Source organism: Rhinolophus hipposideros, assembly GCF_964194185.1.
Source record: "Rhinolophus hipposideros genome assembly, chromosome: 6".
Classification (NCBI taxonomy): Eukaryota; Metazoa; Chordata; class Mammalia; order Chiroptera; family Rhinolophidae; genus Rhinolophus; species Rhinolophus hipposideros.
In genome coordinates, this window is record NC_138052.1 from 75653017 (window position 1) to 75669841 (window position 16825).

Genomic DNA, 16825 nt, shown 5'->3' on the forward strand with positions numbered 1-16825 from the left:
CCTAATCATAGCTGCTGCACTAATAATAGCTAACTTTTGTGTAGCAGGCAGTGTATATGTGTTGGCAGTTCACCCCCATGAAATGTCTTTAAAGCAAGGTAGTATTATTACTCTCATTTTATAGATGAAGAAACTGAGTCAGAGTTAAAGCAACTTGCACAGAGTTACACAGCTACTTGGTAAGTGGTGGAAGTAGGCTTTTATCCCACGGCTGCCATCTGGATGGAGAGCCAGCTATTTTAACCACTGTAATAGACCACCAAGGCAGGAGGCCTGAGTTTGAATGTCCACACAGCACAAGTACTAGTGATCTTGAAATGGAAACTTAAGCTCACTGTTTTGGAAGATACCTGGTCCATGGCAGGTTTTCAAGGAACATTAGTTGAATGAAGTTAAATGAATGACTTAGTTTCTTCAGCAGAAACATAGGACTGGTAAACCCTGCCCTCTCAGCCTTGCAAAGTTTTTACAAAGCTTTGAAAATTATTTAACATGCATAATTGAGAAGCACTTTTCACGTGAAATGTATAATACAGCAAAGTATTTTTATAAGGATTATTTGATAAGCCACCCATACTGGCTACTTTATCCAGCATTACTATATGGTTGCGGTTGACTCGTCTAGGACAATATGTTGCCCCTAACCTTGTATTGGTTCCTCTGTGCTCTGAAACTACCTACAGGTGTATGAGAAAGGGTATAGTGTGGACAATGAGGGTGGTCTGTTGTTGGTGCTTTATCAACAGAGAACCAAGTTTTTCCTCCAATCTTATCTCATCCTTAAACGGCTTTGACAGAGCATAAAGGTGTCACGTCCTGCTAACATTTAACACTTGGCTTAGGAACAATCTCTGGTTTTTCTACCTTCTTTTATCTGAGAAGGTAAAGCTTTTGCCCTCTTCCTGCTACCTCCGTATCTGTGAACACTTCTGCTCTAACATGGCTTTATTAATCTCACTAAAACTAAGAGCCTATTGCTGGAGTTTATAAGAGCCAAAACACAGGTTTAAGGTTAGGATTGCAGTTGCATTCATGCAATTTTGAATAGATTCGGAAGGTTACAGCTAAAAGAACCCTAAGACATCATTAGAACCACCCCGCCTTATTTTACTTACAAAGAAACTGAGGCCCAGCGAGGTTAAAGGCCTTGCTGAGACCACCCAGCTATCTTATATACAAGTATAAAAACTGTACATTGCCTTGGATGTGTAGGAGGAAAGACGCTTCACATGAAGGCCTTTCTAAGAGGAATCTTACCCTTAATATGTAGGGACATAATCTAAAACTTAAAGTATGGCACTGCTTGTTTTCTGCCTCTGCTGTTTTTTCAGTGACCCAAGCAAATCATTCAAACTCTTTGAAACTACTTTATAAAATAAGACTAATAATAGCTGTTTTATGTTATACATAACAATTTTGACAAAATATTACAATGGAAAAGTTGTGTTTCATGTGATTGCAAAGTGTGTGAGACATGTAGTAACTACATACCTAATTAATATTTGCTTCTTGGTTAAATGATTATAATATACATATAATATGATAAAGTATATTCATGTTCCTCCACCGTCCAATATAAAAAGAGTTTATTTTTCATTGTAGTGTAGAGATTTCCTTGGTGGGGCTTGCTTGGTTTTCACCATCCCTGCTCATGTATATGTTTTATTGTTTCAAGTTCACTTACATGCAAAGAATTTTTCACGAGTGAAGCTTCACTGTGGACTCAGAATTCTTTGCAAACACAATTTATTTTCTCAGCAAAATGAAAACTTGATTTCCAGGTTTTTATTGGACCCAGCAGACCTATTTTACATCTGTGGGGAGCATGTTTAAGGTCTGGGACTAGTTAAGATTTGGAAGTACGGGAAGAGACACGGAGCAGAGGCCACAGGAACCAGGCCCTGGGTCCTCACTCCTCTTGCTCCTTTGGAGCAACCCCTCCTTTGACTTGTTTTTATCTATGTAGGGGCCCAGAATGAGTCCACCTCCGTGGAGGGGTCTAGAATGTGCCACCCTGGCATGCAGATTATTTTGAGCTGAAAACAATTAAAGCTCAAGAAGAAGTGTTTTGTTTTTTACCTTCCCCTTACCTAAAGGAATTCAGATAGAAAAATCTTTGGGAAGGGAACCTTGGCATGTATGAATGAAGTATGGCAGACAGGGAACATCCACTCAAGTCTGTCTGTTAAATTCCCCTCTGTGTCCCTTTTGTTTCCGGGTGGCCAAGCGTTTGTTTACATGTTTGCTTTTCTCATGTGCCTGTGAATTGCATACACTTTCCCTTTGAAATCCCAAACCCCTGTCTGGGTCCAGAAGGTATATAAGCCTCAACTGCTCAATGTGTCGGTCGGGTTCATATTCTTCTGGAACCTCTATCTATCTACCATCTATCTATCTATCTATCTATCTATCTATCTATCTATCTATCTATCTATCTATCATCTATCTATCTACATATATATGTAATAAATTTGGTCATTTTCTTCTGTTAATCTGTCTCATGTTAATTTATTAAGTCTAGCCAGAAGAATTTAGAAAGGCAGAAGGGAAGTTATTCTTCTGCTCCCACAGCTACGTGGTCGTCCCAGCTCTCCAATCCCATCACATCTCCAGCCCTTGCTTTTGTGTCCATTCACCATGATCATGACGATGCCCTGTGCCTGGTCTAGACCTGTTGGTTTCCTGTTCTCCTCCCGAGTCTTTAATAATAACTCTCATTTCACTTCCTTATTGTTTTATTTATGGAAGACCTACAACATCCTTTCCCTAAGATGAAATTTTGACTGCCATCGTCAAAGCTGTGGAAAGATCTGAATTTCCTCCCTCCAAACTTAGCTTTCAAATATGCATTTACCCTAGGCAGAGAGAAGAGCTGGCATGAGCTGCTCCCACAAAACCTGATCATGCCTTTGGCTCCAAGGAATGTTCTCAGTTGTCTGCACAGGGGGCGGTATAGCAACAGGATTGCTAAACAGGGACTGTAGATTGAGATTGCCAGCCTCTGCCGCTTGCTAACCATGTGAACCTAAGCAAGTTATTCAGCTTCTCTGCAAATTAGGGATAATAATATCACCTTTTATATAAAGTTATAACCAGTTTTAAATTAAATGATCCATGTGAACCACACAACCTAACAGTTGTGTAACACTTAATAAATGCAAACTATTATTATTGATGGCTCCAAAGTATTTAAGTTGTTTTTTTCCTGTAACAAAAGACAAAATTTTTTCCCCTTAAATGAATAAAAATGTCTTCTGGTGAGAGTATTTGTTAATGGAAGAATTTAATAGTCCACTAATCATAGAAAGTAAAATATAATTTATCATCAACCAGGATCCCTCATGTAGGAAATTATCGACCCTGAAAAAATCAACTGAGTTGCAGATGTGTGAGGAGGACTGCAAAAAGAATCTGGAGAGACAAAGCTTCCACCATAGGCCCATCTGGAGAATGATTGTCCGTGTAATACTGATGAGTGACTGTACCTCAGTCCTGTGATTGGGAAGTTCCTGCAGATTCTACACCGGACAGGGTGAGTGACCATTTCAGTGGCTGACAATCGGTAGCAGGTTGGGAGCCAGAGGAGGATGGTAGGCTCAGACTGTAACCAAGATAGGAATTTCTCTTCCTTGATTGCTGGGCTCAACACCTGGAAAACAATGGCACACTTTGATGTGTTTCTAGAAATGACATCGGTCTCTAATATAGATGAAAATGTATTTTTCTCTTCTTTCCTGGCTCTGTTTCTGTCAGCTCTGCTGAAAAAGTTCATCCCATGAAAAGTCAGAGGCAAGTCTTCCTTCTCAGTTAGGTTGTCTGGGATGCTGTGTGGAGTACAGGTCTGTAATTTAAATCAGTTGGAAAACATGTCTACCCCCAACTCCCAGAGACATTTGCATGGCACTCACCCCTTGGAAGCAGCTGCGTATAGCACCTTCCACAGAGCACAGAACACGACTCTCTCCCACAACGGTTGGGATCTATAAAAGGCAAGAAACTCCACGTTAGCTGTTAGAAGATGGAAAAATATGTAGACCCTGAAACCAGCATGCCTGAATGGCAGTGCTTATAGCGGTGGAGTCACAAGAATTTGGTGTCTGAGACCGGATGAACTGTCTCAATCCAATCAAACAAGAAATTTATGGGGTTTGTGCAATGTATGATTAGAGACAATTGAAGAACCAGTGGGAAAAAATGGAGCTTTGGGGATGACAGTACAGGGATGGCTTCTATTGCTTCTTATGATTCCAGTCGAATTATTTTAACCTTTCTTTTCCCTCGGTTACCTATGAATTACATATAACAATGACACTGTATTAAAGGGCAGGTTAGTTTTAAGAAAAACCTTTCCAAACGCTTTCACATCATCTCCTTTTAACAAACATCAATTTCTGGTGTAGAGCAGTAATCACTATCCTTGTTTAAATCAAGGGGTGATTGAAATTTGATATTTTGCTCAAGGTTAAAAAAAAAAAAGCGAGTTAGCTGCAGAATTGAGATCTCATTCCAACACTTCTTACTCTGTTGAGGGGTTCTCACAAAGCTTTGTCTCACTCCAACCTTACCTATATTCCAATGGCTCCATCTACACTACTTCACTCAGTCGTTTCTATCTTTCTATCACAATCATCTGAGTTTAGCTAAGGGACTAAAAACCCCTCATGACTGCTAAGATGTCCAGGGACTTGGCTCTGCCATTATCTATATGCACATTTATGTTTACCTGTCACCTCCATTTATTCCCGTTTGGTTGCTGGGTCCTAATTTTGTGTCTGTTGTCTTCTACAGCACAGGCTGTCAGCAGGCGTTGCCTGCAAACTCGGAAGTAATTTCAAAGACCCCTCCTGCTGGGTCCATCAACTCGAATAAACATTCTTCTAATCAGGAAAGTGGCACTCAGAACCACTTTGCTGACAATTAGCCAGGCAGAAGTCAACAAACATTTGCGTAATAGTGACAAGATGGCTTGTACTTTACATTGATAATCACCCCATCACCAGCTGAACATAAGTAACTATTCCCTCTGTTATTCAGCCTTGGTTTGAAAAAATAACTCATTACCCACACATTGACCTGTGAATGCTGGAAATGCCGGTGAACTAACTGGACCATTTATTTAGACATTATCTTTGAGCCCTAGTAAAGGGGTTTAACCTAATTTGTGAAATAAGGGAAATGTATCAGATTTGATTGACCTGCCAGCTCTGTGATTCAGATACCAGTCAAAAGAAAATTCACTGCCACAGTGGGTTTTCATCTACACTTATTCTTTAAGCATGTGCACAAAGATTTTGTGCATTAATTGCCCATTTGATTAGCTTCTTGCAGGTGTTCGATGGAAAAATTAAACACGGCTAGATGACACACTGGCACAGGCAGAACACCACTTGAAATGATAATTAGGATTCTTGGGGGAGGGGTCTGCATCACAGAGTAGGACCTGGAATCTTATATGAAACTTCATCTCTGAGTTCTTAATGGAAATCAATGGGATGACAATTTGCTATGCAAATCTCCGCCTCCCTAACAGCTTTCCCAGGAGCAAACTAATGCAGTGGGGGTGATGGGACCTCTGTGGGAGCTGCCAGTACAGCAGCTCATTGACCTCAGCTGAGCCTGGAACAAGGGCAGATTTTTAGGGCCTGTTGGGTGGGGTGCTAGCCTAAGGACAGCTGTAGTAGTCAGGAAGCAAGCACAAGGATTTTGACAGGAGAAGGCAAATGCCCCGGAGTCCAGGAGTCCATCGTCTTTCATCACATCCACCTGTACATGCCAGTCTTCGAAGTCTGATTGTGTAAATGAATGGATAGATTTCCCCACTCTTCCCAGCTCCCCACCAGCTTGAGTCCTGCGATGTGGGGATTGTTGGGGTAGCGCCTTTGCTACGGTAGCTCCTTGAGACATGCCTGAGAGGCAGTAGAAAACTCGCAGTGTGGTCCATGTGCTGCCACAACTACCAGGACAGCTCTGAAATAACTACGCCTGACGTTTTAATCTTAGAAATTTATTTTCAAAAAGCATTGCTCCTTTAAGAAATATGAACATCTGGAATTTCCAGAATAAATTAAACATTAATTATTATGATTAATATCAACATCAAATATGAATATTAAGACAAAGCAAAGCAGATGTAATTTTGGATAGGTTTCTCCAAACCGTACTCCCTGTCCTAGAATTCTAATAATCTTCCTCCTTACCCACTTCTCACCCCCATGGTGACTATCCCCAGTTCAGAATTCCTGGCCCTGAAGGGTACTAGAATATGCCATCCCAAAATATGCCTCTTTGGCATAAGACTTATTTAATGTAAAGGCCATTGAGAACCAGCAGATGTAGGAAAAGTTCTGAAAATAGGGCACAAGTTTTTCTTTTGTAAAGAAAATGTACATTTATAAAAGAAATTTCCCTTTGCCAAAGATGTCTGTCTCCCTCTCCCAACCAGGAAGAGGTGAACTCTTAAGAACACTTATCAATGGAGAAGGCACAGACTTAAATCTGAAAAACAATCCTTACTAAACAACCCTTGTTCACCAAACTTTTCCTGGTCAGCTTCTCATATCTTGCCTCTCCCACTCAGAATCCCAGAAACTCTTTTCTTTTGTTTAGCTTAGGGTGGTATGGAAGCCTGAGTTCTAACCATTTCTTTGAGTTAATCATCACTGGGTTTTCTCATGTGTATGTGTCATGCACTTCTGTTTGTTTTTCTCTTGTTAATCTGTCTTTTACCAATTCACAAGGTCCCAGTCAGGGAACCTACGATGGGTAGAAGAAAACTATATTTTTTCCCCTTCCCTACAACCCAGATTGAGGAGAAAAATGACAGAAAGTTACTATGGCTTCAGAGTGCCAAAAACCAGTGTGGGGATTTTACAGGGGCTGGAAGAAGAATAGAGACATCCTCAAAACGGGTAAAAGTACCGTGGGACAGCATCCACTTATCCACAAGACAATCCAGAGCCTGCTTAATCCACTTGCAGAAGTTCTTCTGGTTACCTCATTTTATGTAATTTTAACATTTAAGTGACATATTTGCTTTAAGCAGGTTAAATTTTCTTGCCTAGCAAGGATAATAACAATATTAAATTTGCTCATTCTTTCCACACACAATGTGATATATAGATGATGTATTACAGAATTGTACACCTGAAATCTATGTAACTTTACTAACCATTGTCACCCTAATAAATTTTAATAAAAAAATCTGAACATTCTTAAAGCACAGGAAATCATAGAAATCTTAAGTATTTGAGTATTCAGCATCACATTTCATTTATGCTTTCGTTAAGCATTTGTTGAAGGCCTTAGTGCCAGGCAATTTTCAAACCTTTGGAGAGATAAGCATGAATGAGATACAATCATTGTTCTTGAGAATCAGTCTAGTGGGGAAAGCGTATATCTAGGTAATAATTGCAACAAAATTTGACAAGTATTATAAGAAAGTTATGCACAAACAGTTAAAGAAGATTTTAATGAGGAGACGACTAATATTTGAATGATCTTGAAAGATGAATAGTATTTGTCAAATGAAAGGATAGGCAGTGCTATTGCAGACAGATGGAACTGCATAAATCAGACATGGAGAATTTGGTGCGGGTCAGCCCAGTAAGGATTTTGATATGCATGAGTAATAGGGTGTAAGGAGTATAAAGAAAAATTAAACACTATGGGATAAGCAAAAGAAACCACTGGATAGCTTTTCAATGGGGATTATCTGAACCTATAGAGATGTGCCTCATTGTCTTTGATGAGGCTATTTTACAGCTCTGTAGAGATTAAAGTTAATTTGTAGAAAACTGATCAAAATGTAAATAATTATTGTCTATAGACATGCAAATAAATTCTGTCCTGGTTGAAGAACCACCTTTTCCTTTCCCCAAAAGCCAGTCTTGTATCACCTTCAAATTCATTTTAATATTCCTAATCACTCAGTTTGTCTTTTGTTTTTGGTTATTACTTTGAACTATTAGTAACATCTTAATGGTGCCCTCTTTTAATTAATAAATTAAATAACTTTTTATATATATATATTTGTATGAGAATCGTGATTTTTACCTCTCTTTGAAAGGGGAAGGATCAGTTCAATCCTGAAAACTTTGCTTTTGATGTTAAGGAGTTTCGGCTTTATTCTATCAACATCAATTGCCAATGAAACATTTTAGACATGGGGGTGACGTGCATTTTGGAAAAGTCACTGGCTTCAGTGTGGAGGTACCACTGGAGAGGGGAGAGGCTTGAGTTGGGGAAACCAACTAGGAATTAACTGGAATATATCAGGCCTATACTCAGATAATAGCAGTGGCTGTAGACGGGAGGGATTGCATGCAGAATTATATTAAGGTAGAACTGACACGGTAAAAATCAGATTCTTTAATAACAAATGTGCTAATAACTAGAACAAATTTAGGATTCTTAAATATTAGAGATTTACCTGCTGTAGATCTGTTAGTAGGTTTCTCAAAACCCTTCGAGTCATGCGTGCCCCAGAATCATAACCGCCCCTGTTATTTTCTGCATAGAGCTGAAAAAGAGCTAGATACATAAGGGGGAAAAGAAATCTTTAAATTGAATTCTTGCAATGCATCTTCGAAGAGTATGTGCTTTGAATTCTAAAGTTTATTTGTAGATATGAAGGGGGGCAAAAAGGAACGTTATTATTCTTGATGCTTTGTTTTTTCTATTTGGAAGGCTTCCCAAACTAGATAATTGCATAATTACTGAAACCCATGCCCATTTCAACCCCTTGATAATTCAGCACATGGATGATGAAGACCCTGAGGTTGGTAAACAGAGATGTGAGGAGAGTCCTAGTCTTTAGAGGAATAATAACCATTGGTGTCTGAAAAATCCCTATACAAATAAATATGAAGAATAACCCAGTTATGAATATTTAGAAACCATAGATTGATATCTTGAAAAATCCCCAGTTGTGCTGAGACCATGATGAGCAAGAGCCAGGTGGCTGGGATATAGGAGTGAGTGAATAAAATGATGTATGGAGATTTGGAGCCAGTTGGACCTCAGACAGTCAAAACTCCTATGTATCTTACCTCTGTATTTTGTAAGAGGGATGTCCCCTGACAGGGCAATCAGGGCAGCGGCCGCCGGTACAAGCTTGAGAAAACCCATTCCTGTGCTGCATGGCAAGGAAACACAAAGAATGGGAAAGGCAAGGTTTCTCTTGGTGAAGTGGTTTATAAAAACCCATAATTATTAGTGGACATTTCTGCCATGGTGTTACAAGTTCAAGCTTTTCATGATAGGTTTTTCCAGTATTTAGAATTTGACAGTACTGAGAATTAAATTAAAATGTTTTATCATTCATTCATTCATTCATGCATGCATTTGTTCGTTCAACAAATATTTATTGGGCACCTCCCCTGTGCTAAACAGTGTGCTACTTATCCCCTGGGGATAGGGGGTCCACACTGTCTTCCTGGAGTAGGGCGTCTCACTTCCTTCGGATCCACATGCTGGGAAACCAAAGCACAGAGATAAGCACCAAAAGGCAGGGAAAAGGAGCAAACATTTCCATTTTAAAAAGTCCCCCACTTCACAGGCCCTCCCTCAGAGCTTACTCATCCCTTGCTCATTGGCTATGTAGGTTCCAAACCTGTAAAAACATGTATCAGAGGCAGGGGGATTGTTCCGAGCAGGCACTGATATTAGAAATGACGTGAAAGGCTTAATCTTAACCTAGAAAAGGAAACACTATAGGGAATTTGCCAGATGGCTAAACTGTGCTTGCCTCTGGGAGGAAGGCCTTTGGGTGGTATTTCTTCTTTATTCTTTTCTGCACTTTCCAAAGGTCTATTCCAAAAGATGAGCCTTGCTGGATCAAGACCACATTAGGTAAACAGAATGCAGTGAGACAGAAGAATGGTAAGCTCCAGAGTCAGTGAAACACACAGAGAAACACACACACACACATACACACACACACAGACACACACACACACACACACACCATTGACTCCAGGGAATGTATAGTCAAGCCTTTGACATGGTCTAAACTGGTTTATAGTGCAATAAACTGAATGTTTATGTCCTCCCGAAATTTATATGTTGAAATCCCCAATATGATGGAATTTGGAGGTGGGAATTTGGGAGATGATTAGATCATGAGAACAAGCCCTTATGAGTTGGAATTGCACTCTTATAAAAGAGACCCAGTGTAAGCCACACAGTCTATAGTATTTTTGTTGTAGTAGCTCCAAATAGACTAAGACAATAGGTTAGCCATACATGCACAGGTTATGTAACCTTAGTCAACTTCAAAAGCAAAACAAAACAAGACAAAACTAAACAAAAGAAAAACTAATAATTGGTTACAAAGAAATGAGTAAGGAAATAAGTTACCAGGGACTCAACAGAAAAGAGTAATTTTCCATATGCATAGATATATAATTGCCCTTGCCAAAGGTATGCATGGTCTCTAGAGTGGAAATGAGTCTGTATGAGAGAAAAGTAATGGGAGTTTTACCCTCCATCTTTTTGCTATCTTGGGTCATTTATGTAAATAGAGCTGATAAACATGTACTTTCCTTGTTCCCCTCCTGAATTAGAAATACCTTGCAGAAATCAAAGAAACCTTTTTATATATTAAGCTTTAAGTAGACATTAGACAACCCAAATGGTCAATGACCAGGGGTAGCCAAACACCTCCCGTGAGGTCACAGCGTAACCTCCACACCCTCACCTGTCATACATCGCTGTGAGAAGGCTCAGAGTGAGTTCAGGAGTTCTGGGATGCACTTGTCCTGATTTTTCCACCCTGACTCTTTGAAACAGCTCCTGGAGGGCCTGGAAAAGCTCCTGCACGGAGAGGGGCCTCTCTCTTGCTTCCCAGAAACTTTGACATAGTAAGGTGCGTTGAATCAGAGAACTGTCAATCAAGTCCACTGTAGAAAGCAAATGAAGAAAGAATTGAGTCTTATTTTCTGATGGGAACAAAAGGCATCAAGTAAAGCAAATGTCATCTAGTGTTTAATTAAGACTGTTTTTTTATTGCAGTTATTTTCTTGAAAGGAAATTAAATATGACCACCATTTGGATATAAATCTCTTCTATATACTTCAGGCATTACTATTCTGATGATCAATTTGGTTTAGACAAGTTAGTAAAACATAGTTATAACATTATTTGCAGTGTAACCTCTGGATGTTGCATTACAGAATGAAGTTGAAAGGAGAAAAAGTGAGAAACTTGAAAAATAGCCTTGCGGAGAAAAGTTGGGGAAAACAGTTTTATGTTCTTTAAGTGGATTGAGCAAACTTACCTTTCATGTTCAAATACAGCTTTTTCCTGTCTACAGCCGAGCTTCAAAAGGAATATTGTGTGTCAAAATGCAATTGCTTTAATTAAGACACCCAATGATTTTTATAAAAGCGCAGTTACTAAATTTGGTATCAGACTCTTTAGGTCCTACCTTCACCTCAATAATATTTCTTTTTTGTTCTTGGTTCCATTAGTAGCATTAACTGGGTAAGGCACTAAATAAAACCAAAGTTGCTTACAAAAACTAATGGTTTATTTCTTATATATTTTTACCACCTCTTAAAATTTTTACAAGGCAATGACTATAAAGGAAGAATGAAGTAGAACTCACTCTATGGCTTCTTGCAGACACAGGGTGACAGACAAAATTAATAAATACCGATTTGTGTCATCTGAGAGATAGGGTTGTCAGTGGCACCAAGAGCTGCTGGCATTCAAAATGTTTCAGCCTGTGAAGTGATAAAACCCTGTGCTTTTCTCTACTTCATAAATCAACCTCACAGATAAGAAATCTAGCAAGTATAATAGCATTTTTTATTTGTTCTCTGATACTGCTTTTAAGGGGAGAGTCTAAGGAAGTGAGGAGTAGGTTTTGGAATGCAATTTAAATAAAAACCTGATGGTGAAGGCTGAAAAGTCTTTTATTGTTACTCAATCGCAAAACCTATCACCTCGGCCTGGCATGATGTACTGAGGACATACGTGTCTTCTGCTAAGAGTTCTGTATTACAGCAAAACAGACAACAGAGGTGTCCCTTAATCTCACACAAGATTTGCAGCAATGCTTTCCAGATCCTGCTGCCTGGAGCTCCTGGTATGCTTTATCTCTGTGTTTGGGACATTTTTTTGTTTTTGAATTTTTGTTTGGATGTCTTTTCTAGGTAGAACTTTTCAACTACTAGTTTTGTCTCTTGTTAATATTTCCCATGAGTATTATTTTATATGTACTGTATCTGATGCCAGGGATAGTAAAAAGCACAAAAAGATGCATCCTCAAATTATGTTGTTTGCACCTATCCATTAATAATGGAAGATTATATAAACATTTGATGTTAACTTTCTTTAATGGGAGAAATTCGCCAGGAAGATAGAATAATTGAGGGTAAGTTTTTAGTGAGCATATGTTGCCTTTTGTTGATCTCTGGAATAATAAATAACAGTTATAGGTGAGTTTATTTGCTTACATCATTGATTTAAAATTTGTTTGTTTTTTTTGTTTGTTTGTTTGTTTTTTTTAAGCCAAGAATCCTTTCTTAAGGGACGCTTACACAGAAATGCAGTCTGGAAAATAGAGAGATGCAGAGTTGTTCTGGTTGAGGAGATGGTTTTGGGGGTTTTCCTGGCTTGCCTATACTTCCTTTCCCACCTTGCTAACTCTTTCGTGCACTACTTCACAACCATGCACACTTTGGGAAGCACGATTTGTAAACCACTGGTCTATGTAATTAGTGGTAGAAAGTAAAATATAAAATAATTGAACATTTAGGAGAAATGCCATGTATATAACACAGCTTCTTTTAGGTCTGATTTGGTAAATGTCATAAATTATTTCGCATGGAGTGATTTTTTTAATGCAATACAGAACTTATTAGAAATCAATGACTTTAGATATGCCGAATGCTTGTTGTTTTTCACATCCAGGACCCAATTTGTTCCATTTTTGAGGAACTTTTATGGAATAAATGTTTTTACTGTATTTTACCTAGATAACAGCATAGAAAAAGGAAATCAGAGCATTCATCAGATATAAATTTAATGCAAAGAGCTGTTCTCAAGGGAATTCTTGAGATAGTTTTAAAATTTATGGTCTAAGGATTATTCATCTGAACCTACTTTTGCCTGTTCAGAGAGAGAGAAGAGGTAAAACTTGAAAATGCAAATCTTATGTGGTAGAAGGAATTTAAATGTTTCATACTTAAATTTATAAGTACATATTCTAAATTAACTTATTTTGTCATTTCATTTTGTGTTAATATTGGTATCCTGAAAAGGAAACCAAAAAAATTTTGCAGAAACCAAATACGAAAAAAAAATCCTTATCCAAAAATCATTTTCTATTTCAGTCATTGAAGCTATCTTTGGATTGAACACACATGGTATCCCCTCCTCCCTCCATCTTCTCTGTTACAAATGGAGGAAATGCACAGATCAAGCCTTCTGGAGTCTGGCAGGCACTCACGTGAGTTTTTGTTTTCTTTGTGAATTTACATCACACACCAGGATCAGATTACTTCAAGTGTTTCAGATCTCTGTACTTACATTGACACATGCTTTGCACTGATCGTAATTTGAAGGCTGTTCTGTAAATGGAATTCTCAGTACTATTAAGAGCATCTGTAAAGAAAACATGAAATAACATGGATAAAGGACTGTCTCATTAGTTAACTCCCACATTTTGGAAGGGAACTCTAGAGATCAGGTAGCCCCACTTTATTTTGCAAGTGAAGAAATTAAGGTCTAGAGCTCTCTTGCCTACCTGGGAACAAATGATGATGGTCTACAGTATCTTAGGCTGCAGGTGACCCTAGACTTGCCCTCCCTGTTCACCAGATTAAGGAATCCACCAAAAAGTGAATCATCCTCCTCCACAAATCTGTCCACTTTTTACATAAAAAGGAAATGGCTTTACAAAACAATTAGGATAAAAAAACCTCTATGTAGAATATAAACTCAATTTTGTTAGTATATTCTAGTCATACGCACACACATATTCATGCACATATAAAAACTGACTCAAAATCTGTCCATTCATTCATTGAGCAAATATTTATCGAGCTCTTCCTATATGGGCCTGGCATGATTGCAGGCCCTTGAAACACAGCAGTGAACAAAACAGATAAAATTCCCCACCATGCAGAGCTTAATTTCTAGTGGCATTCACCAAGTTGGTAATAGCAGATATCTTTGAGTACTTGAATTCTTAGTGCTTATAGTTATTTTCTTTCTACTTGTTGACATTCCCTAAATTTCTAAAGAAAAGCATATGTTATTCTTATAATCAGAAAAGAATTATTAATGAAGGTACACTAAACCACTCAGGGGGTTACAGTGCTGGATCCGGTCAGACCCCTCCTAGAGGAGTAAGAACACAACAAAAGCCTCTCCCAGAACATATATTGATTCAACGATCAATGCGTAATCCTAAGTCAAAGTACCTACCTCAGGTGAATGTGGCTGTGCCTAAAAATGTATCACAGAATTGTACACCTGAAACCTATGTAACTTTACTAACAGTTGTCATCCCAATAAACTTTCATTAACAACAAAACAAACAAAATGTCACCTCCACATCTTTTTTTCCCTCCCGTTTTTAACAGGTACAACCATGTCAAAGAACCTACATGTTGCTTTAAGTCTTTTGTTATTTAATATTTCTTTATATTTTAAAAATTCTTAGTTTTCAGATAAGAGTTCAATGTTAGAGTATGGGAAAAGTCAGAAATACCTCTGCCCTCTGTCTAGAGAAGTACAACAAAGGGAGAGTAGAGATAACAGCCTGGAAATAATTTACAAAAGCATAATGCCCAACATTTTTTTTTTCCTTGTGGAAATTGGCCCATTTTTCTGTCGTGGTTCCTCTCAGATGCACCAAATGAATACAGAGAATCAGCAAACCAGGGGCTCTGCGGGTTCCCAGATGCTGCTCTTGGTGGAAGAGCGGTTCTGTAGCTACTCTACCATCTGGCCCATCACACTCCTGTCAAATTATGTTTTGCAGTGTCATCTGATGAAGTTATGCAGCATAACATGGCAAGCTGTGATATAGTACAATGTGGAAAATGAATGTGTATCCCAGGTGATTCACTACCAGCCCTGCTTCCTCAAGGCTTCTTCTTTTTTCCCTCCCTGCTGGTGGGAGAAAACTCAAGAAAGGAAGAAATGGCTGTATAAATATATCCATATATATACATATATATGCATATATGTATATATGTGTATATATGTGTATATATGTATATATGTATACATATATATACACGTATATATATACGTGTATATATATATGTGTGTATATATATGTGTATACACACACGTATATATATATATATATATATTGGCTCAAAGGTATGGACAAAGTAGTTTTAGATGCTTAAAGAAATAACGCAAGCTGCATATGGTCTCATTTTCGGAAGCATTTTGACTGTGAAATATGTTTTGCTTTAAACAATTCTTTAGTTTGTAACCAAATCAATATGTGTCATTTCCTGCAGATACTGAGAATGCAACAAAATCTCTTTCAGCTGTCCATCATCTAGTTTGGTGATCCAGAAATAGATATTTTAAGCCAGTGGTCCTCAAAGTGTGGTCCCAGGTGAGTAGAATCAGTACCCACTGGCCACTTGTTAGAAATGCACATTCTTGGACCCCACCCTGACCTACTGAGTCACAAACCATGGAGGAAGCGCAGCATTTTAACAAAACCTCCAGGTGATACTACCACACACTAAATTTGAAAATCATCCCTTTAGGGAAAGAAAATTGGATTTTGAATGGACTGCTTCGTGTTAAACTTATTAATATGAGGGTCGAAATTTGGGAAACCCAAAGATAACTTGAATTACTCATAGCACTGTTTTAGAGAAATAACTTGAGATAATACAGAATTTGATATAAAACAAGTAAAGTTAACAATCTAGATTTTAGCTGGGGGATGAAGGCTGCAACTAGATCCAGCAATAAAAATGTCACAGGCAGTCCTGGGCCTATGCTGGCTTTTGGAGATGCTGGAAGAAAGGGGAGTTAGTTTCCCCATACCCATTGACGAATACTCACATAGTGCCAACTGTGAGATCTTTCTGCCAACTTTGGGCCTACACAGTACTGTGAACTTATCCCTGATATTAAAATAGCTACAATGATGTCATTGTAACAGAAAACGATGAAGATAATTTAAAAATAAGACAAGCCACTTTGTGTAATTAAAATAGAATTCTGTTGAGACCAGGTCCTTTGTGAAATTATTTTTGGTGCTTTGGGGACAATAGACCAAATACTCTTAAGCACATTATGAATTTGTGTTTAGAAGAGAGAAAGTCTTTCTCATCACCCAATAGTTTCTTTTTTAGCCACCCATTTACCAAATGTCTACTCCGCTGCAACTCAGAAGTCTGAGACTACAACATCTGTGCCTAATTTTTTTGTTTACAAACTGTGCTCAGTAAGTTGACAATAATACTCACCTTGTTTATCTGGGTCCATTTCAGGAATTTCTTGGAATGACAGATGGCAAGAGTGTCCTCCTGACTGGAAATGAACCAATATTTTAAGCAGAAGGTTGGGGGTCGGGGAACACAAAGGCAATTAAACAAAGTCATTTCACCAGTAGAACAAGAATCTGAGGTGTTTAGGGAGACTCTGGAGTCTCTTGGGAGGACAAAAATAGAGAACACAGGGGTAGAGGCTTCTTATACTGGTCACACTTCCAGGAATTTAGAGCTGTGTTTCAGAAACTGAGAACAGTTCCTGAAACTAATACTGTGAGGACCTAGAACTTTCGAGGTCCTCTTTATTTTAAGAGTGAATTGAATTCTTACTTCAAGAAAATGTAAAT

General features: G+C 38.4%; 1 protein-coding gene across 1 annotated transcript in view; it reads right to left on the reverse strand.

The window, feature by feature from the left end:
- DYTN (dystrotelin) overlaps window positions 1-16473 on the reverse strand; it is a gene marked incomplete at both ends in the record, with an annotated part of 48343 nt that extends 31870 nt beyond the window's left edge. The window contains 7 exons of the mRNA XM_081050787.1: window positions 3486-3649; window positions 3909-3980; window positions 8429-8529; window positions 9048-9133; window positions 10697-10898; window positions 13534-13608; window positions 16455-16473. Coding sequence (XP_080906913.1) covers window positions 3486-3649; window positions 3909-3980; window positions 8429-8529; window positions 9048-9133; window positions 10697-10898; window positions 13534-13608; window positions 16455-16473 — 719 coding nt within the window. The remainder of the gene's footprint in view (window positions 1-3485; window positions 3650-3908; window positions 3981-8428; window positions 8530-9047; window positions 9134-10696; window positions 10899-13533; window positions 13609-16454) is intronic.
- Window positions 16474-16825: the final 352 nt, after the last annotated feature.